General features: G+C 46.3%; 1 protein-coding gene and 1 pseudogene across 1 annotated transcript in view; both read right to left on the reverse strand.

The window, feature by feature from the left end:
• Positions 1–26,023, reverse strand: part of Syn3 (synapsin III) — a 397,752-nt gene that overhangs the window by 363,385 nt on the left and 8,344 nt on the right. Inside the window, exon 2 of the mRNA XM_052165574.1 lies at positions 20,990–21,047. Within this exon, the coding sequence (XP_052021534.1) occupies positions 20,990–21,047 (58 nt within the window). The remainder of the gene's footprint in view (positions 1–20,989; positions 21,048–26,023) is intronic.
• On the reverse strand, positions 12,424–12,696 carry LOC127670961 (small nuclear ribonucleoprotein E-like; annotated as a pseudogene).

Here is a 26,023-nt window from a genome sequence, read left to right on the forward strand (position 1 = left end):
TGTTTGAATGTCTGACCATAGGGAGTGGTCATAGTAGAAGATTGTCCTTTTAGGAGTGAGTGTGGTTTTGTTGGAGAAAGCATTCCACTGTGGAGGCGACCCCCACGGTGGCCCAGTGTGGAACAGAGCTCTGCAACCTGCCTATCAAAATGTTGAGCTCTCAGCTCTATCACCATGTCTGTCTGCATGCTGCTGTGCTTCCTGCCACAATGCTAATGGGCTACATTTCTGAAACTATAAGCCATTCCCAGTGAAACATTTGCCTTTATAGAGTTGCCGGGGTCATGACGCCTCTTCTCAGCAATAAAACCCTAAGACAGATTCCAATGCATGGCTATGAACAGGGTTGCAAGTGGGACAGCGACACTGGAGCTCTAAGGCTTTGCAACTTTTGAGAAAATAATCACCGGAGTGAAGAATCCTTCCACAGCCAAATCAGCTCCCACCTAACACGTGTCCTCTAACCCTGAGTGGGTGCAGTAGAAACAGGGTAAAAGAGGGAAAACAAAAACTAAAACTAAAAAAACAACAAAAAAACGAAGGCAGCAGAGCCACGGTGATGGCTCAAGCCACCATCAAAACCTTCTCGTTTGAGCCTAAGGACCCAGGAGGCCCTGTCTGCACTTGTCAGTCGTGCCCGTGGTTGACATGGTGGTTCTTCCATTAAAAATGTCGGCAGAAGCAACGAGAAAAAGAAGTAAAAAGGCTGTGCTTTATGAAGGTGAAAAAAGTAGTGGTTGGCCCTTACTACTTCCCATGGGTACTAAAATGCATTTGTTTTTGTATTAAAAACTTTTTCAATCAATACTGGGGACTGAACCTAGGGTGCCATGCTAGTCAAGGACTCTACCACTAAGCTTTGACCTGGCCCCCTTTTATGTTTTCTGAGACCGGTCTTGTTAGGCTACCTAGACTGGCCTTAGAATCACTATTGTCTTCGGTAGGGTTTTACTGCTATGAGCAGACACCGTGCCCAAGGCAAGTCTTAATGAAGGACAACATTTAATTGGGGCTGGCTTCCAGGTTCAGAGGTTCAGTCCATTATCATCAAGGTGGGAACATGGCTACATCTAGGCAGACAATGGCGCAGGCAGAGCTTAAAGTTCTACATCTTCATATGAGGGCTGCTAGCAGAAGACTGACTTCCGGGCAGCTAGAATGAGGGTCTTAAGCCCATGCCCACAGTGACACACCTACTCCAACAAAGCCACACCTCCTGATAGGCCACTCCCTGAGCCAAGCATATACAAACCATCACAACTATGTAGCTCAGGATGACCTTGAACTCGTGTCATCACCCCTGCCCCAGCTTTCCGAGGATCTGGGATTAAGGATATGCAACACAGTGCTTGGCAGAATTAAATTTTGTAATGATTTTTGAGTACTTACTATGTTGTGGGCACTGTTCTAAATTAAGTCTTGACACTCACCGGCTTTTGCTCTATGCGTGTGTTGGCTTTTGGAGATAGGGTTTTACTGTGTTTGGCCTTGTCCAGACATTATGACCACATCTTCTCTATGTTCTGATGGATAGCAGGAGCCATGCTGACTTGTGAAGACAAGTCCTTAAGTCAACCGGTCTCTGGACATACAAAGTTACTGACATGAAACTAGCCTGTCAGTGCAATCCAGCCAACCCAGTGCAATTCCCTTCTTGAGCCTGTTTTCTGTTTTGCTTTTTTCTGGTGGTCCAGTTAACTAACCACCTGCCCTGGTCACCTGAAAGAAACCACCAGAGTGGAAAAACTTCCCTTACCCTCCAATGCTGACCAGTGAACCAGGCATCCAGTGCGAGCCTGAGTACCCTGTCTCACTGTTGCTTCCTGCAGAGCCACAATAAAGCGTCTTGCCCATGCCGACTGTTCCCTTTGCTTCCCGCACATGCTGGTTTCTACCCTGTTCTCCTGCATCCACGGAGCATGTTAAGCTTTCTATTGTCAGCGGACTGTAAGTACAACGTCGTCTTTCTACACGATAGTCCTCTATACGTCTTTCCAATTCGAAACAAAACTAAGGTACCTTTAAAAACAGCAGGGTGTGCCGCACCACTGTGACCTGTAGAAATCCCAGGCAGAGAGAGTCCAGAATTTCTGCTGGGCTCCTTTTCTGGAAATAACACACACACACACACACACACACACACACACACACACACACACGCAGGCACGGACGCACACGTATACGTGCGCCAAACGTCATACATACTTTGCTTTCAAGTCCGTATCAGAAACTTGCTAGCTATGGGATCTTACAGGGGAACTACAGAAACTTTTGCCTCAGTGGCTCTCCCTGTAAAAATCTTTCAGGTCATTGCCCTATTTCTGTCTTTAGGCTGCATGTGGCATGTGGCCTAAAGTGAAGGTGGAGTTTGTTCAGAGTGAAGCTACACCGTCCTAAACTGGACTCATATCGTCAGCTCTCAGGGTGTCACAGGGCTTCTGGCTCAGGAGTAGCATTTGGGTTCTCGGATCTGGGGTAGAGTTTTTCAGCCCTGGCACCTGATATTGGAAGCTGTATAGTTCTGTAGCGGTGGCTTCTCTGTGCATCATGGGATATTCAGCAGCATCCCTGGCCTCTGTCCTTAGGGTTGTTATAACCAAAATATTTCCAGATATTGCAGAACATTCTCCAGGATGTAATATCACTCCTCACGAGAAACTCCTGCTGAGGGGGAAGAGATGAGCAAGGCCAAGCTCTCTCCCGCTCCCAGCATATTGCTCTGACCGTCTTTGGCTAACTGCTCGACTCTCCCACCGTCCTCACTTTTGCCTCCGTCCTCACCTCTTTTATTGGCATTGTTCTTATTCTTCCCCCCCCTCCTCTCTTCCTTTCTCATCTGTCTCTTTTCTCTTCCCTCCCTATTTCTTCTTCTCCTCTCAAAGATGCTCAACAGGATGATGGTGCAAGATACCACTACCCTTAGGACACCACTGCTGTGAGGATCAGACTCAGAAACAGGGTGTGGCAGAGAGTACGAGGTGAGAGACGCCCAATAGAACTCAAGTTTGTTGGGAGTGGGTTTGGCTTCATCCCCATTCTGTAACCACAGGCTGAACTCATCTATCCAAGACCCAGCCACTTCCTCCAGCCTAGCACCCTTCAGTAGCAGGCGCCCGTGGACCACAGTGGGCCAGCCCGTGGGTCCGTCTGCCTTGCTGCCATCAGTCAGTGTTCTGGAGAAAGGTGTGTGAATGGCCTCAGCTTAGCTGGAGGCTGAGTGTCCATTCATGAAGCAGCCGTGTGTGGTGTGGAAACATGGCGGATGTGGGGTGTTAATGCTTTCTGCATTTGCTAGCTCCTCCATTCACAAGTAAGTCAGGCTAGACCCAGAGTGCCTTCCATTTTCACTAAAGCAGATCCATGCCAAACATAGCTACCCCGCTATCTCCATTAGTAAATAAACGGAAGCTCAGAACACTAAGCCCATCACTACAAGTCCCATAGGTGAAAGGGGGCAGAGGCAGAATCCCACTCCTTACCCATCTCAGGCTAGACTCGGCCCTGACTACCACACCACACTCCCTGAATACAGCTCTGCTCTGCTGAGGCCCCAAGGCCATTTCCTCCATGCAAACAAAATACTATGTAATAGTAATGATGGTTCGAGTGAGCCTTCTTAGTTCCAGAATCATACTATTATTTCCCAGAAGGTATGTACAGAGGGCAGTTCAGGGAAGGATTATGGGTAACCAAAAGCACACAGTAGGCACAGCAGACCAGTATGCCAGAGATAAGGGGTGAGTTAACACTGGGAACTAGAAGGGAGTGTCAGCTAGGAGTCCTCAGACACACAGGGCTACACTGCTGAGACTCTGTGGACTGGGTTTTGCCACCTGCAGCAGTAACAGTTCACAAAGTCACTGAGGGGAAACTGGGTTATAGATAATGAAATCTTACCTATCTATACAATTTCCTTTCCTCTTTCCTACTCTCCTCCCTTCTTTACCTCCGTCCTTCTTTCCTCTCTGTCTCTAGACATGTCTTACTATGTATCTGAGAATGACCTCATCATCCCATTCTGCCTCTACCTTCCAAGTGCTCCGAATACAAGGATGAATCCATGCATCAGCTTATGTGGTGGGATGGAAGCCAACGGCTTCATAAATACCAGGCAAGCACTCTGCAAACTGAGCTGCATCCTCGGCCTCTTCTCCACTTCTGTATCAACACGTACATGTGTGTGCACACGTATATAAACACTTTAATATACAGGACTCGTTATTGTCGCTGCCATTTTTAGAGTGGAATACTACATTTCATAAGGCCTATAGGAGAAAGAATGTCTACATCTGAACTGATCAGAAACCATAAAACAGTTTCCAGAATGGGCCTGATCTCCCAAGCCAAGTAGGGTTTAGCCTGGTTAGTGTTCGGATGGGGGAAAAGAAGGAAGAATCCGTTTTAGAGATGGGTAAAGATGTAAGCACGGGCAAGGCTAGATAGGGGGGGTGAATAAAACAATGAGTGGTTATCTGGAGTGATTGCCATTGTGTAGAAATAAGATTTTTTTTTTCCTTTTTTGACATCAAGGCACAGGGAATATGTGAATGCTTCCAGGAATAAGAAACCAGTCGTATTAACTATCTGATTCTTGCAAAATTATCCATAGGGGCCACTAACCAGAGAGAGGGAAAGAGCAAAGGGAAGACAGGTTTACCAGGGTAGGAAGAGCTTTGGTGCTGCCTAAAGACGTTGGCCCTCAGCCCACAGACTTCGAGGAGCCTGGACCACAGAGAGCAGTGGGAGCCAGAGGGAGACCAAAGCAACTGTATAAGAAAAAGTGAATTAAGAGGAGTCATCAAAATCCCATTCAGTCCAATGAGTGAAGTGTTTCGGATTCCTGGCAATTGGCTGGCCCAGGAAGGGGAGGTGCAAGCCCTGGCTTCCATTGCTTTTCCTGGCAGCTGTAGAGAGGTTGGGCCACTGTCTCCTTCTTGTCTGGATAGCATGCAGACTTAGGAGGGGAGGGGCTGACTGTTGGTACAGTTCCATACCAAACAGACTGACAACCCTCTCGTAAACTCATGAGAGGAATCACAGTGTTATCATGCAGGAAAGGAAGGTTCTAGCAATGTGGATAGAGAACGTCAGAAAACCAGAAAGACAGTCTGTGGCCCCCAGAAAACTGCCCTGAAAAACCCCATTTGTCTGGAAGAGATGTGGGAACAGGTGGATTAAGGGGACAGCTATCAGCTGAGGAGACATCACAGGTCACCAATAAGGACATGAGCCCTTCCATCTCTGGGCGCCTCAGTTGCCTGTCTGAGAACTTAGGAGACTTGGGAGCCTCTGAAAGATGAAAGGCAGTACTCCGGGAAAAGCAACCACCGTGAACAGCACAGAACTGACCCGCAGTGGCCCACTGTCCTTCTTGACCCCCATGGTGCATTTGGAACTCCCCCAGGTGCACCTCTAGGTGCCCCATACTGGGCCTCTGCTCTGTTTCCTGCTGCTCTTTCTTGATGCCAAGTTCTTTTACAACCCACAACGCCAGACTGACAGGAAGAGACAGAGAAGGTAGGTGAGCTTGGATCTATCTATTAATGTGGGTAAGGGGCCTGCTCCTCAAGTAGGCCCAGTTCCACAGATGCAGTGGTTGTGCTATCATAGGGCAACACCATCCATGGAAATTCTAAGAACAACTGTGAACTCACTGAGGTTGGGCCCAAGCCAGGTTTGATTTATACTGAATTCTATTCCAATGTAAGTAGTACACTGGGAAAGCTCCTGGGCCTGTAGAAGACAGGCACTGTAGAACATACAAACCCATTCTCAGATATCAGCTTCTAAGCATGAAACAATGTGCCCAGACATTTCCATGCATAAGTCCTGTTTATGTGTCAGCTCCACTCCCTTCCTCAGGAGACATGCTCGGGGCGGGCTGGGAGATTCCTTAGACAATATAATAGATTCATTTCCAGTTTAGCATAACAGCCAGACACGGTTCTGCAGTGAAGTCATCCAAGTCAATTAAAAGGTGTTTTTCCCTGCTGGGCATTTAGAAGTCCCTTTGGTTCCTTCTGGTTTTTCCTTCTGAGCTATTTCATGATAAGGTCTGCCCTGAATTGATTAATAGCTCTGAGGTCCCTACTAGAATGCAAAGGTTCATATCCAATGTGTAAGCACACCTGGGTTGTAGCCCCTGGCAGACCCCTGGGAAGCTCTGTGGGGCTCCTTTTTTCAGAGAGTTGGCCAGACCCTAAGTGGTGGAGAAAACAGTAGGGCTAGCAGGAAACGTGGAGTGGCCAAGGAAAAGCTGAAGGGCAAAGCTGATATAGGGGTATGAAGAAGGGCAAAGGGAGCCAGGAGTGTGGCCATGCGCAGGAGTCACAGCCCCAGGACTTTAGCAGACTGGTAAACAGAGTACAGAGAATGGACAGTCCGGGGCAAATGACCAGCTAAGGTGACGTAGACGGTGAAGTGGCTTGTTCAAGATGATGCCTGCTGGACTCCATCATGTGGGTCTGAACATGGCCTCTGTGTTCTCAAAATATGAAGTCACCCCTTCTCTTCTCCAATAGAAACGGTAGATATGATGATGGTACTAAGAAGCAAAATGAGGTGATCAGTCCACTGCACAAGCATCCACATTCCAGCCTCCTGCCTAAGGATGTTAACCAAGGATTGGGTGTCTTCTTCAGCAAATTGAAGGCTAGGTGTCTGCCTCCAGTCTCAAACCCACCGTGTCTATGTCCATCTCCCAAATAGGCCATGAGGAAATACATTTAAATGTGTACATACAGTCTTATCATCATAATTCCACAGGCTAATATGACCACTGTCCCTGTTGCTCCTGGGACACACCTTTCAGTTGCACAGTGTCTTAGTTAGGGTTTCTGTTGTGATGAAACAGCGTGGCCAGAAAAGAAGTTGAGGTGGAAAAGACCTATTTGGCTTATACTTCCACATCTCTGTTCATAATCAAAGGGGGGGAAAAAAGGACAGACATTCAAACTAGACAAGTACCTGGCGGCAGGAGCTGATGCGGAGGCCTTGGACGGGTGCTACTTACTGGCTTGCTCCTCATGGCTTGCTCAGCCTGCTTTCTCATAGAACCCAGGACCACCAACCAGCTCAGCGATCTGCTCTTACCACCCACGGTGGGCTGGGCCTTTCCCCATCAATCACTAATTACGGAAATGCCTTGCAGGCCTGCCTACAGCCTGATCTTAGGGAGGTTTTTTATAAAATTGAGGTTCTCCTATCAGATGACTTTAGCTTGTAGCAAGTTGACATAAAGGCAGCCAGCACACACCGCTTGTACCTAAAGCACTTGAGAAAGAGACTTGTCTATACTCTCTTTTCCAGACTCACCTCCTATCATCATCAAGGTCCTCAGTTCACCTCTAGTGTTGTCACTAAAAGCAACACGGGAGAGGAAAGGGCTGATCAGACCTGCAATTCCATGTTACAGGCCATCGTTCTGGGAGAAAACAAGCAGCCAGTCCCGTCACACCCACAGCTGAAAGCAAAGAAAATAAAAGAAGGAACCCTTGCTTGTTGGCCAGCTTGACTTGATCTCCCATTTCTACACAGTTGTATGTACTCCGTACTCTTTGTCTAAGCAACAGTACTGACCACACTGGACTGGATTAATTAAGAATTCCCAATGGACAGGCCCGCAGGCCAACCAAACGTTGACATTCCCTCGCTGAGACTTTTGTCCCAGGTGACTCTCAGTTATGTCAAGTTGACAGTTAAAATCAACCAGAACATTCCTTTCTCATGCATCCTATCATCTGATCTTTTCCCCATATGTGACAAGCTAAGAAATAAAACGTGGCGTTTAGCCGGAAGGCCTGATGTCCACATCTGTTCATTGATTCCCTCCCCCCCCCCCCTTAATTCTTTTCTCCAAATCCCAGATGATCACCTGCTTCTATGAAGCCTTTACTGACAATGTTCCACAGCAGGGAAATCTCTGGTAAACAAATACCATGATGTATTACAGTCGCCAGATGAGGAACTCTTTGAGGTTGAAGGACTGTCATTAACAAAACTAGAAAGCAGGTGTCCAGTGTCTCTTGAATAAATGTGCAGTATAGATGAGACACAGTCTCTTTATGTTTTTATTATATACCCACAAGCAACATAAGGGCTTGCTGATTTCTCCTTTTGGACACCAACCTAATTTCCATTGGAGTCTCCTTTATCTGGAGCATATCTCCTTTATATGGGGGCAAGGCATATGTTGGTGAATTGGAATGACCATAAAGAAAGGTAAATTACCAAGCTGTGTCTTTACCATCTCTGAATAGTCTAATAATAAAGGGGGAAAGTCCCACACATGAAGCTACTCACGGATGGGTGGTTAGGATAAGAACTCAATTGTAAAACTAGCATTCTCTCTACTGCAGGCTCTCCATTGGGTGCTTCACATGGGGTAACTCATTTCAGTCTCTATGTATTCACTATGACTGCTGTTTTACATACGAGGAACCTGAGGCCTGGTGAAGTCCAACCACTCCTCAGACTCATATACAAAGTTGCAGAGCCGGGACTCACTAATGGAGCTCTAGAGCAGGCTTTTACACTCTTGGTGTGGTTCAAAGGTATCTGTACCTAAGGCCAAGGGTGACTGTAACCCTTGGGATGAACTAAAAGAACAAACAGAACTTTTGACAGCAGAACTTTGCAGCCACAAGCCGGAAACACCCAACGGTAAGGGCCACTAGGGTGAGTCAGGAAAGAGTAGCCGTGTGCTGGAGAACACCACATACGAGTTTGTGACATATCCAGTAGGTCAAAAGGGCACAGTGAGATTCCTGTACTCAAGGGATCTGAGACATGAGGAGGAAGGCCAAATGCTTTCTGATGACAATGTCCAGGAACAGCATCTAGCCTGACATACATGCGCTTCGATGAAGATCCTGCCTCGGTTAAGTCAGATCTGAGTTCAGACATAGCCGGCTTACACACTGTGGGACGATGTCTGGTGAATTCCCAACGATCCTTGACCCTCGGTTTTCTCAGCAACAGTCAACAGTCATTGCGGAAGATTAAATGAGGCAACAGACAAAGTCGAGGCGCTTACTGTGCCTGGGTGCTTCAGTGGTAGTTGCTACTGCTGCTCTAGTTATCAGGTCTCCAGTCTCTCCACGTAAATTGATGGGCCTACAGTTACAGCCAGGACGCTTCCAAACCCACACAAATCAATGCCAGCGTAAGGGAGAGAGCCCGTTCTTGGCCTGACGGGTTATGGTTCAACTAATACGTCCTAGAAGCCCACCTGTTCTTTTTCTTTTCTCCCTCTCCCCACCCCACCCACATTTCCCAGCTGGTTCTTAAATTTGAAGAGAAAAGGGCCTCCATGGAGATCTGCACACTTTTAAAAAATAACACAAAACAGAACCTCTGAGGTCACAGGAAAGCCCAAGCCAAACAAATAAATCTTGCAGGATTGTATTAACAAAACAAGGCTGACTGGATCCGTGTAGCTGGACTCAGCTCTGTTAGAGGGATGCCAAGCTCTGGTGAGTTTCAAGCACAGGGAGGTCAAACAGGAAGATCAAGTCATGGAGTACCTCAGAGTTCAGCATCTGTGCATGGCCAGGAACAGAGATTGTTTCACATGGGATGGGTTTCAGACTGGAGGGCTTGAGTGCAGTCCTAGACATCTAGCCCTCATGAGACTTGTAGATAATTTGTAGGACCTCCTTAGAGATTTAAGTACACAGTTCCTATCCACATTGTAAATGGGCTCTTGAAGGTTTGGCATCCTCTGAGATGCAGGTCCTGACCTGAGCGAAGTATATTAATAACCAACAATAACAAAAATGTTTATTAATGAACACTTTAGGTAGCACCACCACGGCAAGGCATGGAAAATAGGAGAACGGGCTGGAGAATGCAAAGGAGCTAAGTGGACATTGCAGGAGAGGTCACTCTGTCAGTGCTGCAGGGAGCTGTGAGGTGGGGATGGGCTTTCCTGGCTGCTTGACATTGGAATGGAGGGGCAAGGATCTCTGTAGAATCGACTATAACTGCAACCAGGAAGGAGGTAGGACCTTGAGCAGGCATCTCTCTTTACCTCAGGCATATCCAAAGGAGGGCTGAGGGCTATTCTGAGATTCTGAGATCAAGTCTAGCAGCTGAAGTGAAAAAGTCCTCCAGGTTGTCTCTCTTTTTAGATTTATTTTTATTTCTCAAATTTATTTTTGTCTGTCTGTCTGTCTGTCTGTCTGCCTGTTTGTACATACACATGCATATATATGTGTATATGTGTGTACATGTGAGTGCAAGTGCCTATGGAATCCAAAAGTGGAGGTTTACGAGGTTGTGAGCTCCCCTCCCCCAACACACACACACTGTGGCTGCTGGGAATTGAACTCTGTATGGGTTTCTTTTCTGTTACTGTGATAAAATACTCTGACCAAGGCAACTTATAGTTGGAAGGGTTTGTTTGGGTTTATGATTCCGGAGGGATAAGAGTCCATCATGGCACGGCAGTGAGATAGCAGATGGTAGGGCCTATGGCAGAAACAGGAGACAGGCCTCACCTTCTTCCTCAAATGCAAACACAAAACTGGGAAAGCAAGCAAGTGACAAGAGGCATTTATTCTCTAAGCCTGCCTCCTATGGTACATTTCCTCCATCAAGGAGGCACCACCCAAACCTCTCCCAAACAGTGCCACCAACTGAGAATCACGTATCCAAATACCGGAGCATATCAGGGAGATTTATCTGTCATACACTCCACCTTGAAGTCTGGTCTTCTGCAAGAGCAGTGCATGTTCTTCACTGCAGAGCCATCTTTCCAACCCCAAGTCCTTCATTCTTCAACATACATTACAGCATCCACTATAGGCACCAATTTTGAATGGAGTCACTTAGTGGGAGGAATGACCTCTATAGACATACTATCAAAAATCTGAAGTGACCTAGCTGTAGCATTGTCTGCAATAGTAAATTTATGGAAAAAATTCTCATATGTCCATATGACAGCATTCTAGGCAATATGAATAACACTGTCTGCTTATTCTCATGGACAACTCTAAGTTAAATTAAATGTCAGCCGAACATGTTGCCTTCAATCCCAGCACTCAATGGACAGGCAAGCAGATTTCTGAGTACAAAGTTAGCCTGGTCTACACAGTTTCAGAACAGTCAGAGTTACACAGAGATAACCTGCCTGGAAACAATTGTAAAAAAAAATATCGAAAAAATCAGTGCTCAGCTGAGTGCAGATAAAATAAAGAGAAAATGTGTGCATGTTGCCCAGATGAAGGAGTGGATTGTGCTGGACACTGTTTCTACCCAGCCCTACATCTATTCCTCCAGAGTCTTTCTTATACCATAAGAACTCAAAGTTCCAAGTGTTTATGTCCCACATTCTTTTGTCACATATATTCATCTTTGATTCTACCAATGGGAGTTATTTATGTAGGAACTGAAGTGGGGGAGGAGGCATCAGTCCATCTGCTTCTAATGTTAGCTACAGAGGTTTCATTGCCCGCAACAGTAGTTAGACAGCTTGTAGCTGTTCCCATCACGCTAGTGGGGATGTGGGCTCAAGCTCTCCCTGGACAGTTACGGCCGTGACAGCCATAAATGAAGACTGTTGTGGCTCTGAGTAATGTGACTTCCCCTCTTGATCCAAATGTAATAAATCCTTATTAACTGTGCCCCTCTGAAATAGCTAGGATCGCTTCTGTGTTTGACTGTTCTAGTCCCATTTCTGTCACTATGGTAAAATATTCTGCTAAAAAGCAACTACAGGAAGAATGGGCTTCTTTGGCTTATATTTCCAGATTCATTGAGGGAAATCAACACAGGATCCCTATAGAAGGGCTACTTGATATTCCATACAGGATTACTTCTGAGCAAGGAATTCACTTTATAGTTAAAGAAACTTAACAAGAACCAGGAAAGATAGTGCTTGCTGGATGGCAGGTTCATGGTCAGTTTTCTGTCCTAAACTATCCAGGATCAACTGCTTAGAGAATGGGGTCGCCCACAGTGGGCTGGGTTCTCCCTATATCAATTACCAATGAAGACAACACCCATGGACTTGTTTACAGGGCAATCTGATCTAGGAAATACAGCCACTGGGATTCTTCTCACAAATAATTCTAGGTTATATCAGTTTAACAGTAGACTTTTAACAGACACCAACCAACTTCCATGTAGGAGCATGCATTACAACTTCATATATTGGCATACATCTGTCCATTGGAAACCTCTCTGAAAAATCCCCCCCCCCCCCACCAAGGAGCATGTGTTAGTGGTTAATACGTGGAAGAAAAGGAGATCATCCACTTTGTACCTTTTCAGTTATTTTTAACAAGAACAATTGCACAGCCTTTATCATCACCTGGTAATAATATAAGGGCCATCAAAATAATATGAAGAAATGTTCCCAAAAGAAGACACCTTAAAAAAACATCATACTGTCTTCTCAACTTTGCCTACCCTTTACCATTTCTAGTTGGAAACAATCTGGAACAGAATAATATTATCCTCCTTTTAGCATGATCCGACCCAGTTGTTTTCTTGATTTTATGTTTTTTTTAAGAACGAATCTCTTCTACACCATCTAATACGAGCTAATCTAATGCTCATCAAAGCTAAAACCATGTATTCATTGATCATAGAGCCATGCCTTAATCCAAGATCCATTTTGCAAGCATCTGAAGATGAGGTTGATGGCTGTGCCATCACCTTCTGCACCTTCTGACCCCAGCCACATAATGCCATGTGTAGGAAAACTCTGCTAATTAAGGTTGATGTCCTCCATGACTGAATAGCCTCTGGGCTCTGCACAATATAGAGACTCCCTTCTTTAGAGGGTCTTTCCCTCCTCTGACCTTGTGTAGGGAATAAGCCTACTCATCCTCACCTCTACCTGAGGAATGTCACGCATCCTCTTTTAGTTTATCAATTTCCCTTCTCCTGATAAAAGCAGTTCAGCCAGCCCCCGGATTCCTCAAATACTTCCCCATGCTGATGAGGCGTTCCAGGTATCCTAAGCCCCCAGCCAATGACCTTTGTCCATCCTGGCTATTCCTGCTCTCAGTCCCCCAAAACATTATAAGCCTTCAATCACCCTGTCATAGTCAGGGTTTCTATTCCTGCACAAACATCATGACCAAGAAGCAAGTTGGGGTGGAAAGGGTTTATTCAGCTTACACTTCCACACTGCTGTTCATCACTAAAGGAAGTCAGGACTGGAACTCAAGCAGGTCAGGAAGCAGGAGCTGATGCAGAGGCCATGGACGAATGTTTCTTACTGGCTTGCTTCCTCTGGCTTGCTCAGCCTGCTCTCTTATAGAACCCAAGACTGCCCAGGGTGACACTAGCCCAGAGATGGTGCCACCCACAAGGGGCCCTCCCCACTTGATCACTAATTCAGAAAATGCCCCACAGCTGGATCTCATGGAGGCACTTCCCCAACTGAAACTCCTTTCTCTGTGATAACTCCAGCCTGTGTCAAGTTGACACCCAAAACCAGCCAGTACACACCCTAAGTAAAGTTGATCTGTCTACTGGTTGTGGGTCCTGGTGTGGTTTATTCAGCATAAGTACTCACAGGCTTCTGAATCTCCTGTTCAGTGTCTTTGCTCCCACTGCACACTCATATTGTATTGGCCAACAATCCACTAGACTGCAGAAACACACACCAAGCTGGAAATCGCCAAGCCCACATGAGTTAGGAAGGCCACATCAGAGAGAGACTTACGGAACTCCTTATTGGTTTTTAACTATAATTTACTGTGAAATATCCTCCCCACTTTGAGTGGCTCAGTTTCCGCCAGAGTCTTTCCTGCCCAGGAGATACCCTCCCTATCTACAGCACAGGTCAGTTCATTAATCACTGGTGCTCCTCCAGGCTTCTGTTTACAAAGCTGAAACCTCTCTTCCTGCAGGACTGAACCATTACCTTCAACTCTAACCTCAGTGAAACAACACAGGATGGTGGTTGAACACAGAGACCTGGGTTCAAATCCCTTCTCCATTACTCATCTGCTGATGGTTTCTGGGCTCTCACTTCTTCATCTTCCAAATGGAGACAATTAAAGCACCCATCTCTAAAGTGTTATCACAGGCTAAATTAAATTACTAACACTCCTTGTAATGAGTGACATGGGACCCATTGGAAACATCTCGGGTTCTGAGACCTTCTTCTTCCTCATAGACCTCAGTCTTTTCCTGTTCCAACTAGTTTTCAGAAGGTGCTCCGGGTTGCAGCCAGGGCTACATCAGACCTCTCACCAGAACCTGTTTAGAATGCTGTGTAAGCATGTCTAGTGGTATGCGGGAGAGAGATATGGATTGTCATCTTGTGTTCTAAATGCTAGATCATGCAGCCTTCGGTGGCAACCAGTTGACAGCAAGAACCATGACTACAGCTTACAGAGCATAAACAAGTGTTCCAGAAAACTACACTAAATATATTAACTATTTAGTCCATACAAAAGGTGTAGCTCTAGGGGCTAGGATTATTGCCCTCACTTTTCTGATAAGGGAATTGATACCTGGCAATGTTTCAGGTGGATGGTCAACCCAGCTGAAGCAGGGAGGAGCTGAAATTCCTCTCTCCGTTCCTCTCTCCGTTCCTATCTTCTCTGAAGCCACAGCCTCAGTCTTCAGCCCACATTTCCACCCACAAACATTGAACTGTGTTCTCGTCAAACATTAGATTTTACTAAGCTAGCTCTCTGTGATCCTGTTTCATGGCAGTTGAGTTTCTGGATGGGACTTCACATTGCTTATCCATTGACCACATCAAACAGAATCCAGCATATATGCTCTATCTCATCTAAAGTGTGGGCCCTTGACTTCTTTCAAAGTATATGCATATCAACCAATCATTTTCTGTTGACTGCAGTGTCCAAACAACTACCAAAATGTCAAACAGAACTAACCCCAAACATCACTTCTTTATTTTGTTGACATCTGTTTCTTGAACTTTCATCATATTTTAATGGTCAATATCTACTATTAATTAAGGTATATTCATTAAAAACATATTTTCTTAGATATTCATCATATATATATGTATATAGTGTATTTTGATCGTATTCACTCCCACTCTTCCCCTTCTCCTCTTCCTCTTTTTCGAATCCATTGAGTTTAATTAATTAGTGCCGCCCACACGAGCCTGGGTATAGGGCCATCCACTACAGCATGGTTAGTTTACCAGAGGCCACATCTTGGTAGAAAACTGATTTTTCCACCCTTTCTAGCACTAAGTATCAATAGCTCCTCAGTGGGGTGAGACCTTATGCTCATAGACAATTATGAAGTAAAAACTAAAGAATGCATAAAAAAATAAAGTAATTTGAGTGGTAGTAGGGGAGATGGCCACTGGGCTAGAATGCTTGTTGCCAACCATAAGGACCTGAATTCAGACCCTCAGCACTTATAGGACATGTAGGTGTCGTGTCATAGATCCATAACCGCAACACTATGAGGGGAAAGACAGGAGAGGGAAGAGGAGAGAGATGGAGGCTCACTGGCTAGCCAGTCTAGTCAATCAGTGAGCTCCAGGTTCAGTGATAAACCCTGTCTCAAAAAACAAACAAACAAACAAAACAAAACCACAGAAACAAAAACACAGGAACCAAAACCAAAACCAAATAAACCAACCAAACAAACAAAAGAGCAAGGTAGAATTAGAGGCAGATACAGCCTGTTGACCTATGGTATACACACATATACATGCTCTGAAGGTGCACATATGTGTGCATAACATATATGATGAGCTCCCCCCCAATCCAGAAACCTGAGTTTCCAAATGCTCCCTGTCCAAAGGTCCCTGAGGGTCACCTTGACATCCCTGACCTCAAGCAATAGGCCATAATCAATATACAGATGCACTAATAATATTATGTAAAATCTCTATCAGTGTATGTGTTACATGTCAAACAGAAACTAATTCAATATTAGCTTCTGTTTCCCTCCTATAATATGTCATCATGTATGTTCAAGTATTTCTAAATCTGAAAAAAAATAAAAAGAAATCTGAAACACTTCTGGTCCAAAAGATCCTCAGTCTATACAGGCTCTGTAGGTCCAAACACATCAAACTAATTCCCTTTTAATCGTTCAGGAGTGGAGACTGCAAAGGGAGTCTCTTGTGCTCAGATGTAAGCCTATAGCTTTTCCAGCTTCCTTCTCTTCCTGCGTTTCTTTCTAACATGGATGGAGTAAGGCACTGTGGTTCTGTCTGCCTTGGTGTCTCCATTAATACTCAGAAAAGACTGAATATGGTCATTGCTCTCTCTCTCTCTCTCTCTCTCTCTCTCCCTCTCTCCCCCCCCTCCATCCCCTACCTCCATCCTTTTCTCCTTTCTTTTGATTTTCAATTTTACCAGGCCCAGGGTTCCCTGCTACTCAGTTCTAGTAGAGAACTTTCTCAGTCTGTGGGTCTACTTAACATTAATCTATTCATCCATAGCCCCTACCTCTTGATCTCACAGAGGAGTGGGCTGTGTCTGTGGAGACAAACAGGAGAGACTGGCAGGCCAAATCACCCTGGCTAAATACTCTCTAATCCCCCCAGGACACCACAGTAGGACCCTGTAGCTGGGCAATCAGATGCAAAGTGAAGCAGCTCTCTTTTGGATTCCTGGCTCTGATACAGCCAGGCAAGTGGTTTTGGAATTGTGGGGAAGAGGGTGGAGAGATGGGGTGGAGGCTTCCTCTAGGCCAACCACAACTAACTCTTTGACTCTGTCCAACAAAGCCCAGACAGTACAATTATCTGGCTAATCTTGCCCTTCGTTGAGAGGCCAGCTTAGACTAAACAGTGGCTTTCATCCGAAAGCTTCTCTTTAGAGTGCTAGGGGATGAGTGTGACTTTCTAGGGGGGTTGGGGTTGCTTATGTGACCCACCCACTGATCCAGATGAGCCAAAAACAAGCCATTCCAAGAGTTTGAGAAAGAATGTCTTCCAGGGACAAATGGCTAAATGACATCCTAATTGGTTTTCTGACTAATTTACTTTCTGGCTTTACATGGCTGGAAGTGAGAATGTCCAAGTCAGCCAACATTTTCCATCATGATTTGGGCTCCCACAGACTCCTGAGGTGTTCCTAGTATTCCCATGTGGTTATGACAGCTTCATCAGGTGTCCGTCCTGCGTGCATATAGTTTTGGTACCTGCTGCGTGGGCCAAAGGCAGTGTTAAGATACAAAGGCTATGTGAATGCATACCTTGGGGTTGCCACAAAGGAGATGAGGTAGGTCCAGCTTGGTTGGCAACTACACATTTGCCAGACGGTTTACAGAAAACCAAGATTTTTGAAGAAAGAATAAGAAGGAGTGATTTATCACTCTTGGAAAGTGACATGCAGCCAGAATGTGTGGAATCTGACAGTTATTCATTCTGCAAGTATTTCCTTCAGTTCTAGTTTGGGCTGAGACCCATGCTACTTAACAGAGTAACAGTCATGGCCCCTACGCCCAGCCAAAGAATCCATTCCTAAATGTATAGATAAAGTACTCTGATGCAGTGAGGTGATTTGAGGTAGTGCCACCGAGTTCCCTGATTCAGACAGTACTCAGGGAGGGAGTCTCTGAGGAAGCTAAGTCATTAAAGGGCCCCATTCACTCTTCAAAATATCATGCTAGGGGCTAGCAAGATGGTTCAAGGGGTAAAGGGATTGCTGTGCTAGAATGGGGTCCTGAGTGTGGATTCTTAAAACTCACATTAAGCATAGTGCAGCTGCAGGCATCTGTTTCTCAGTGCTGTCAAGGAGAGATGAGAGACAGACCCAGGGAGCTCCAGAGGCTCCCAAGACAGCTAGTAGCATGCACAGAAGCAAAAACAGAGCTCCTCATTCAAGGGGGAAGAGGACCCCGGAAGTGGTTCTATGACCACTACCCATGCGTGATACGTGCTCCTGCCCCACCATGCACATACACACACATGCACACGTGCACACACACACACACACACACACACACACACACACACACACACAAAGACAGATCACTCTGGTTTTGGCATGAAGAATAAAGTGGAGGTTAGTAAACAAATAGAGATATAAGGCTGTTGGTTGAAAGTTTGGATGAGTTCAATCAAGGTAGATCCTTGACAATTTGGGGACAGCAGCGTAAAGACTAGGGAATCATAAAATATGGCGTCAAGAGGACATGGCAGAGGGTAGGTATGGGGGCAGAGGGAGACTGTACAGATTTGCAGCCATGATGAAAGGTCCAGGTGGCATTTTCCACTGAGAGAGGGGCAGGGGAAGAAAGTAAGTTCTATATTAAGAGTCAAACAAGGAGACTGTGTCTAAACCTGCACTGGTCAACTTCCTCTGCCCTTGGCCCACAACCACATGCTGTCCATGCCTCCAGCTCTACATGTTAAGAGCCCATCTACTCTTCAATACAATCCAAAGAGCACTCCTACCTCAAAGCCATTTCTGTTTATGGTCAGGGCCACTGCTTCTTTATCCTTATCCACATGAGCAATCTAGCATCGTAGACACTGGCAAATATTTGTAAAATGAACAAAAATAGTCTGCATTTTTTTTTGGCCATGGAAGGAAAATTAGTAGACATTGGATTGACTTAAAAAAACCACTGGATCATACTGAAGTTCAAACTTTAGGTGTTTTAATATGAAGCCAACTCCATCAATTTGATGCTCAGAAATGTTCTCCCTTCCTCTGACTCACAGAGATCAAAATAACCAAAAGAGTTCAAGGAGTGGGGCTGGGGAGATAGGCCATTTCTGTTCTTGCATTCCAAATGCTGTTTCTTCCAGTTGATTTCATTCTTATTCACTGAAGAATGATAAGGAGAGGAGGAGGAGAAGGACGGGGAGGAGGAGGAGAAGGAGGAGGAGGAGGAGGGGGAGGAGGAGGAGGAGGAGGAGGAGGAGGGGGAAGGGTGGTTGTGGAATGGAGTAGGAGGGGAATAGAGGAAGGGAAGGAAAAGGAGAGATAATCACCATCTCAACCACTATCAGCACAAGAATCAGTAGAGGGAGGAGGGACAGGGTGAGAGAAAGCAGGAAAGGGAGGACAGAGAAGGTAAAAGGGAAAGAAAAAAGGGGAAAGCAAGGGAAGATAGAGGAGGAAGAGAAGAAGAGGAAGATTAGGACATGCCTTGTCCCTAACTCATGCAATCCTACCTATAGCAATAGTGGCACAAGCTGATGCCACTATTATCAATAAAGGACAGATGAAGGGCTGGAGAGGGCTCAGTCATTGCTCCGCCACGAAAGCTCACTGCTCTCTGCTGTGATGTGCTCTCCTAAGGCTGAGTATGGTGCTCCTACAAAGGAGAGTCTCAGCTTACTTAACTGGGGAGTGCCTGGTCAGGAATCAGGAGGTCTAGAGTTCAGTCCCGATTCCCTATGCTATTTTACCTCATCAATGTTTCTTTCTACATAAAATAAGAGACCTGAATATTGATAGAATAAGTAATGGAGAGAGATGGTAGTGTCATTTCTGCTCTTTTTGATGTTTAAAATAATTTAATCCCAGCTACAATGACACAAGAAAATGTTGACACGGAGAGATTAAACCACCTGTTCAACACCTAGAAACAAGAGAGTCCGTATTCAAACATGTGCTCTTCTACGACGGTGGTCTGAATGAGAACGGCCCTCATAGGCTAATGTCTTTGGATACTTGGTCTCCAGTTAGTGGAACTGTTTGGGAAGGATAAGGAGGTGTGGCCTTGTTGGAGGAGGTGCGTCACTGGAGGCTGGCCTTTAGTTTACAAAATGCTTTTCATTCCGAGTGTGTTTCTCTTTGCCTGCTCCTTGAAGATCGAGATGTGAGCTCTGAGCTATTCCTGTTGTTTTTTGCTCTGCCATCATGGGCTCTAGCCCTCTGAAATCCTAAGTCAGTTTAAATGCTTCTAATATAAACTGTCCTGGTCACGATGTTTTGCCACAGTAATATGAAAGTAACTAATACATCTCCTATGCTCCATAGTCAAAGTCAAAGCAGATGTCTTAGAGCCATGGGGAAAAAAATGAAACACATGGCTTCCCATCTGAGCATCTCTGCTTGTCTCAGTTTTGTAGCATGAACTCCTTCTCATAGTCACCTTGAAGAAAAATTCTCGACCTGTGATGGCTTTTCTTGGTTGTCAATTTGACTACATCTGGAATGAGCTAAAACCCAAACTGCTAGGTACACCTATGAGAGGTTTTCTTTATTATTATTATTATTATTATTATTATTAATTAAATCATTTGAAGTGGGATGATTCACCTGCTATCCAGACCTCTGTAGGTGGGAAGATCCACCTTTAATTTGGGACAAACCTGCGGGCAGCGTGTATAAAGGACATGGAAGAAGAAAGTGTCCACTCTCTGAGTGCTTGCTCTCACTCTCTCTGGGAAGTCCATTCCCTTACTGCCAGGAAAGTCTACTTGTTTGGAATTCTAGCATGTACTGACCAGTTGAGACATCCAACCTCCATGGACTGAACAACTACTGGAATCTTAGATCTTCCTTTTTTTGTTGTTGTTTTTTTGTTTTTAGTTTTTTTGTTTGTTTGTTTTGTTTGTTTGTTTTTGTTTTTTTTTTGAGACAGGGTTTCTCTGTGTAGCCCTGGCTGTCCTGGAATTCACTCTGTAGACCAGGCTGGCCTCAAACTCAGAAATCCGCCTGCCTCTGCCTCCCAGAGTACTGGCATTATAGGTGTGCGCCACCACCTCCCGGCTTAGACCTTCCATTTTTAGAGAGCCATTTTTGGACTAGCTGAACAACACCCTATAAGCCATTCTAATAAATTCCATTTATACACACACACACACACACACACACACACACACACACACACAAGTTCTGTTGTTTGGATCCCCTAGAGAACCCTGATTCATATGCTACCTAAAACCAAAAGGTTGCAAAATTAGTGGACAGGAAAATTCTGGAACTTAACGAGACTCCTGAGTACAGTCCAGGATTTTTCTGGTTCATTATGACCACATAAGATGGAAGCAAGGTTGTTCTTGGAAATGTCCCCAGTTCAGAAAAGAGCAGTTGTGGGAAGAGTTAGGGAGGAGGCCACCGCGTACCTGTTCCACTCGGATTTCAATGTCACCATTCACTTTCTTCCCATGAAAATATTTCGACCTGAAAGGAGACCAAGAGATCTGTTCAGTAAGCATCCATTTCCTTCCTTCCCTTTTCCAAAGGCCTAGAGGTGTGACCCAAGACAGGCGTCACCTGGCTCTGCCTTCCCATAGCCCCCTTGGTGTTTAAAGACAGAATGGTGAACGAGAGGAGAAAGAGTGGATGGGAAGACAGGAGACTCAAGTTCTGGTTCTGCCCAGTGACTTGGCCTCCTTTGCCTCAACTGCAGCCTCTAAAGAGAAAGCCATGTTCCCTATGTCTACGAGTTATTTGAAAGACTCAACGAGACAAGGAAAACACAAATAATGCAGTCTTGATTTCATGTTAATTTATTAAATTACAAATACGTACTACATCATAGGTGCTATCTGCTCTCTTGTTTTCCTTAGCAGCACCCCCATCTGGCTGGGCTGGGCCCCTCTTCCACAGCTGAACACGGCATACTCTCTGCCTTATGGTACTGTTCTGCCTTGTAAATTATACAGTACAATTTGTCCTCTGCCTCCAAACATCCAGTCTGTGAGCTGTGTCTCAACAGTCACAGCACATGACAGCACCCTGTGACAGGGCACAGGACTGTGCTTCCTACATGTTGGCCAGGTAGGGAAATGTCTCCCTTGTCCCCCCCATCCTGATCTTCCTTGTGACCCTTTATCGCCACCTACTGGCAACTCATTGCAATAACTCACCAACCTACATCTTTTAGTATATGGGTCATTGTGTGGATGTCCAGCCTATAGGATTGACAGTCAGGCTTGGACTTGATTCCAACCTGGAACCCAGAATGCTCTGCACTGTATGCCACCCAAGCAGATCCTGCCTCAAAGGGGCCTCACCTTCCCAGGAGTCTTTGGAATGCTTACTGCTGGGGCTGGCAGGCTGTCTCAGGCTGAGGTGAGGGTCAGGCGGTCCATCCCTCTGCCTGGCTGGGAGTCAGAAGTCTGTCTCCTGATGGGCCACACAGACTGCTGCCTTCTTGGTGGGGGCTTGGGGGGTGGGGATAGTGGTGGAATGGTGGGCTAATTCAGGCTGGAGCTGCCTCAGAACAGCTCTGTGTGTCAGAGAGAAGGGGAAGGGTGGCCTAGAATTCTAGATGCCTTGGGGGGTGGAGCCCACTGTCTCTTCTGTTGACTGGCTGTTTGACCTCAGGCTAAAACAGATGGATCCACGTTGTCCAATGGCTTTGTCTTCCACCCGTCGCTTCATCCCAGTGCCCTAATATGTCTATACTCATAGCTCCTTGAATAACTCTACCAATCAATCAAATCCATGGTCCTGCCTTCCGAAGGGGGCGGGGACACTAGATTCCAGGAGGGTTCTGTCTCTGTGGGTGGCCTCATACTTTACTGACACATTAAAGGCAGCAGGAAGGAGAATATTACAAACCAGGGCTGCCCGGGGTGGAAAATCTCTAGTTTGGGGGCCCCTGGGGTGTGGTGGCATGCGACAAAGATTTATGAGGGGGGGGGGGGCACTGCCTTCTTGTCCTGCCGCAGGCAGGGAATGAGCACAAACGGGATCTACCTGTGTCAGAGCAGGGATCCCGGACAGATCCACCTGACTGTGGAGCCAGTGAGGCGAGGCAACATTTCTCACTTGACCGCAGAGCTTGAGGATTCTGCTAACCCAGCCAGCCAGCCAGTCAGCCAGTCAGCCAGTCAGCCAGTCAGCCAGCCAGCCAGCGGGGACCGTCTTCCCACTTCCCACCATGAGTCCTGGCAGGCAGTGGGGGCAGCATGTTCAATCATTCTCTAGAGTCTCCAGGACTTAAACTCTGGTTCCCACCCTCGTGCAGCAAGCCCTTTACCCAGCAAGCCCCACCCACAGCCCCAGGAAGGCGGCTTTGCCTGAGGTAACCTGCCGCGATGGGCAATTTGCTCTGTGCAGAACCTTCAGCCTCTAAAGAATCAATCATGGAGACCACACAGGGCTCACTCCCTCCTAGAGGATGGTTATCGCATGGATGATAACCATCAGTGCAGCAGCACAGAGATCCAGTTCGGTCCGAAGGGAACACGTTGTCCAGCCTTGGCTGGGAACCCTGATGAGAGGCGTGTGTGGTTCTGACGAGGTGGCCCAGCTAGTCCACCAGCTAATCAGCTCATGCAATACTTGGTGCCTATTCTTCGCCAGGGCCTAAGACTTCAAAGGTGATGCGTGTGTGTGTGTGTGTGTGTGTGTGTGTGTGGTCTAGGCATGTAGAGGAAGACTTGGTTTGGGAGTGGGGCAGTATTTCTAGTAACGGCTGTAGATATTTTGGGGCCACCCCATCCCTCCTCCCCTGCATAATGGGGATTTGGAAGATTAATTCGGAAGGTGTGGAAAGGGTTTACATTAAGACCCTGATGCAAAGGCTGCCAAGAATGCTCTAGTGGGATTCTGATGTGAGATATCTGAGTGAGGCTTCACCTTTCTGGGAGAAGAAGCAGAAGGGTCTTCTGGCTGTAGAGACTGACCCAGGTCCTGTCTAGCTCTTTCCATTTACATCCTGATGCTGCTTCAAGTGAACACCACCACCACAGTCCAAGCTTTCTCTTTGGTAAAACACAAGGAGAAAACTGACTACATCTGCCATCTGTGTAAGGACCCCTGAGTAATCCTCCTGGCACACTCAGCTCACCCCGTCTGGTTTTCTGCCTGTAGGAGGCTGAGAAGATCTATTATCTATCTGTCACCCAGACAAAGATTCACTATCCATCCAATAAACAGCTTATTTATCCATCATCTAAATCGTTCACCTCTACATCCCTCGCCTGACCACTTATTCCTGTATCCTCCCTCCTTCTGCCTTCTCCTCTTTTCTTTGTGCTAAGCATCACGTTGGTCTAAAACATCCGGTCAAAGCGAAAAGACAGATCCAGTTGTTACCTTAATACCTCTATCTTTTATCACAAGTCCCCAACAGGTAGATCTCGAGGGAGTCCATGGCCTCATTCTGACAGGATGAATTGTAAACTTCTACTTTTGTGTGTGACAGGGGTTGTGGTGTCTGCTAGCATGGCTATGGGTCTGTGCGGGTGACTGCATACACCTGGGAGCCAGAGGCGAGCATCAAGCACTCTTCTCTGTCAGTCTTTGTATTTGCTCCAAAGACAATCTCTCTCTCAGCCTAGAGTCAGACTGGCAGCCAGGAACTCCCAGTAATCCTCTTTTCTCTGTGCTTTCCAAGCTGTGGGGTTACAGGTGTGTGTGTGTGTGTGTGTGTGTGTGGTGTGTGTGCGTGTGCGCGCGCGTGCGCGTGTGCGTGTGTGTGTGTGTGTGTGTGTGTGTGAACCATGCTGAGCTTTTTATATGGGTGCTGAGAATCCAAACTCAGATCTTCATGCTTGTACAGCAAGCTCTCTTAGCTGTGAAGTTATCCCCACCCCACCTCGCCTCCACATACATACCTTTCCTTTTAAAATTCAGAATTCATTTTAAAAGTCTGGTTTCCCTTGAACATTAGAAACTCGGAGACATCTAGCCTATATTCCCAAACTGCCAACGCTGGCTGAGTAGCCTGTAACTGCTGCCTTTAGTGCTGGCTGTCACAGCCAGCACTGTCCCCGTGACTCCCAGTCATCCCCCTGCAGCTGAAACCAAATGGCTAATGCCATTTGCCATGGAGCCTAAGCAGCTGTTTTCCTGACCACAGCGAAGTGTTTTCTCCACCTGCCCTTGTTCCCGTCCACCTGCTCCCAAACTGACTGGTGTGTCTTCCACAGATAGCCTTATTAAGCTAGTTCTTCATGTGGTAATGAACTTCTCAAAGATCTCCAGAAAACCCAGCAGAAGAGTGGACAGGAATCCTCATCCCTTTTCCGGCAAGCCAGATGATTCTCCCTTGCAAGGGAACACATTAGAGGCCCCCACAGGTCTTGGGGAGAGAGACATTATGTAACGAGGCTGGTACCTGCCCAGGGGCAGGGTTGTGACCAGTGGGTAAAGTCTAAGGGCACCAGCTCTGAAGTCTCTATTGCCCAAGCAGAAGCAGGTCTCTGAGGGACTCTATAGAAAGGTCACTGGGAGGGTCTGGGTGAGAAAGCCAGGCTGTGGAGGTGAGGCTGTGGAGGGTGAGTGAGGCTGTGGCATTCCTCAGAGAAGAACAAGGCAAGGGCACGAGATGGGCCAGACAAAGGCAAGAGGAGAAGAGATAATGGGTCAATTTAGATCTTCCTCTAAGGCTTTCTAGAGTAAAATTGTTGGGGTCTGAGCCCTTCATTGCTTTCACAAATGAGTAGCCAAACCAAACTTGGAATCTTCTGCATGATGGAAACTCACCCCTTTCCCACCACCACTTGGTCTCCGCCAGCGAACTGTACTTAGACTGAGCTGCACGTGCTTATCAAGTTGAATTTCATCTCCGTCTTCCATCGCTCCACCAGCAGTCTTGTTTCTATTTGTTTAAACTACGTAGAAGCCCTCTGTTTTGATCGATTCTATGGTTGGTTTTTTTCATCAGTCAACAAGCAGGTTCCTGACTCTTCTGGGCGTTCAGAGGCTGCTGTGGTGTGTGACAGTTCCTCTTGGCCTGACCTAGCTCGCTCCATGGAATCCTTGTCTAGAAGTGATTCCTCCATTGAACTGGTCCGTGTCCCGACAGAACCACGCCTACTCCTTCTACACAACATTTGTGGGTCTGTCACAAAGTCTCCTCAAGAGATAATGAGTAGACTAAGCCGGGCTGAATTTTCACTAAGAATTTGTTTTTAAGTGCAAGGGTAAATAAACAAGAGTTGACGTACGCACGTTCAATGTTTGCACCTCTCTGGAGGGCCCTCACAGGCCGACTTTTTCTAGAATTATAATCACTACACATTCTTTTCCTTCTGAGAATGTCACCATATATATCCAGTAAAACCTCATTTTGCATATGCTGACCAAAGATACTTAGTTTCTATACGAAGAACTTGACCTCATACAACAAGCTTAGGGTGGTAGCTGGAAATCCTCATTCTAATGGGACCACTCATCCAGAGACGTGGTCTTCATGCATC

The sequence above is a fragment of the Apodemus sylvaticus genome, chromosome 20 (assembly GCF_947179515.1).
Source record: "Apodemus sylvaticus chromosome 20, mApoSyl1.1, whole genome shotgun sequence".
NCBI lineage: Eukaryota > Metazoa > Chordata > Mammalia > Rodentia > Muridae > Apodemus > Apodemus sylvaticus.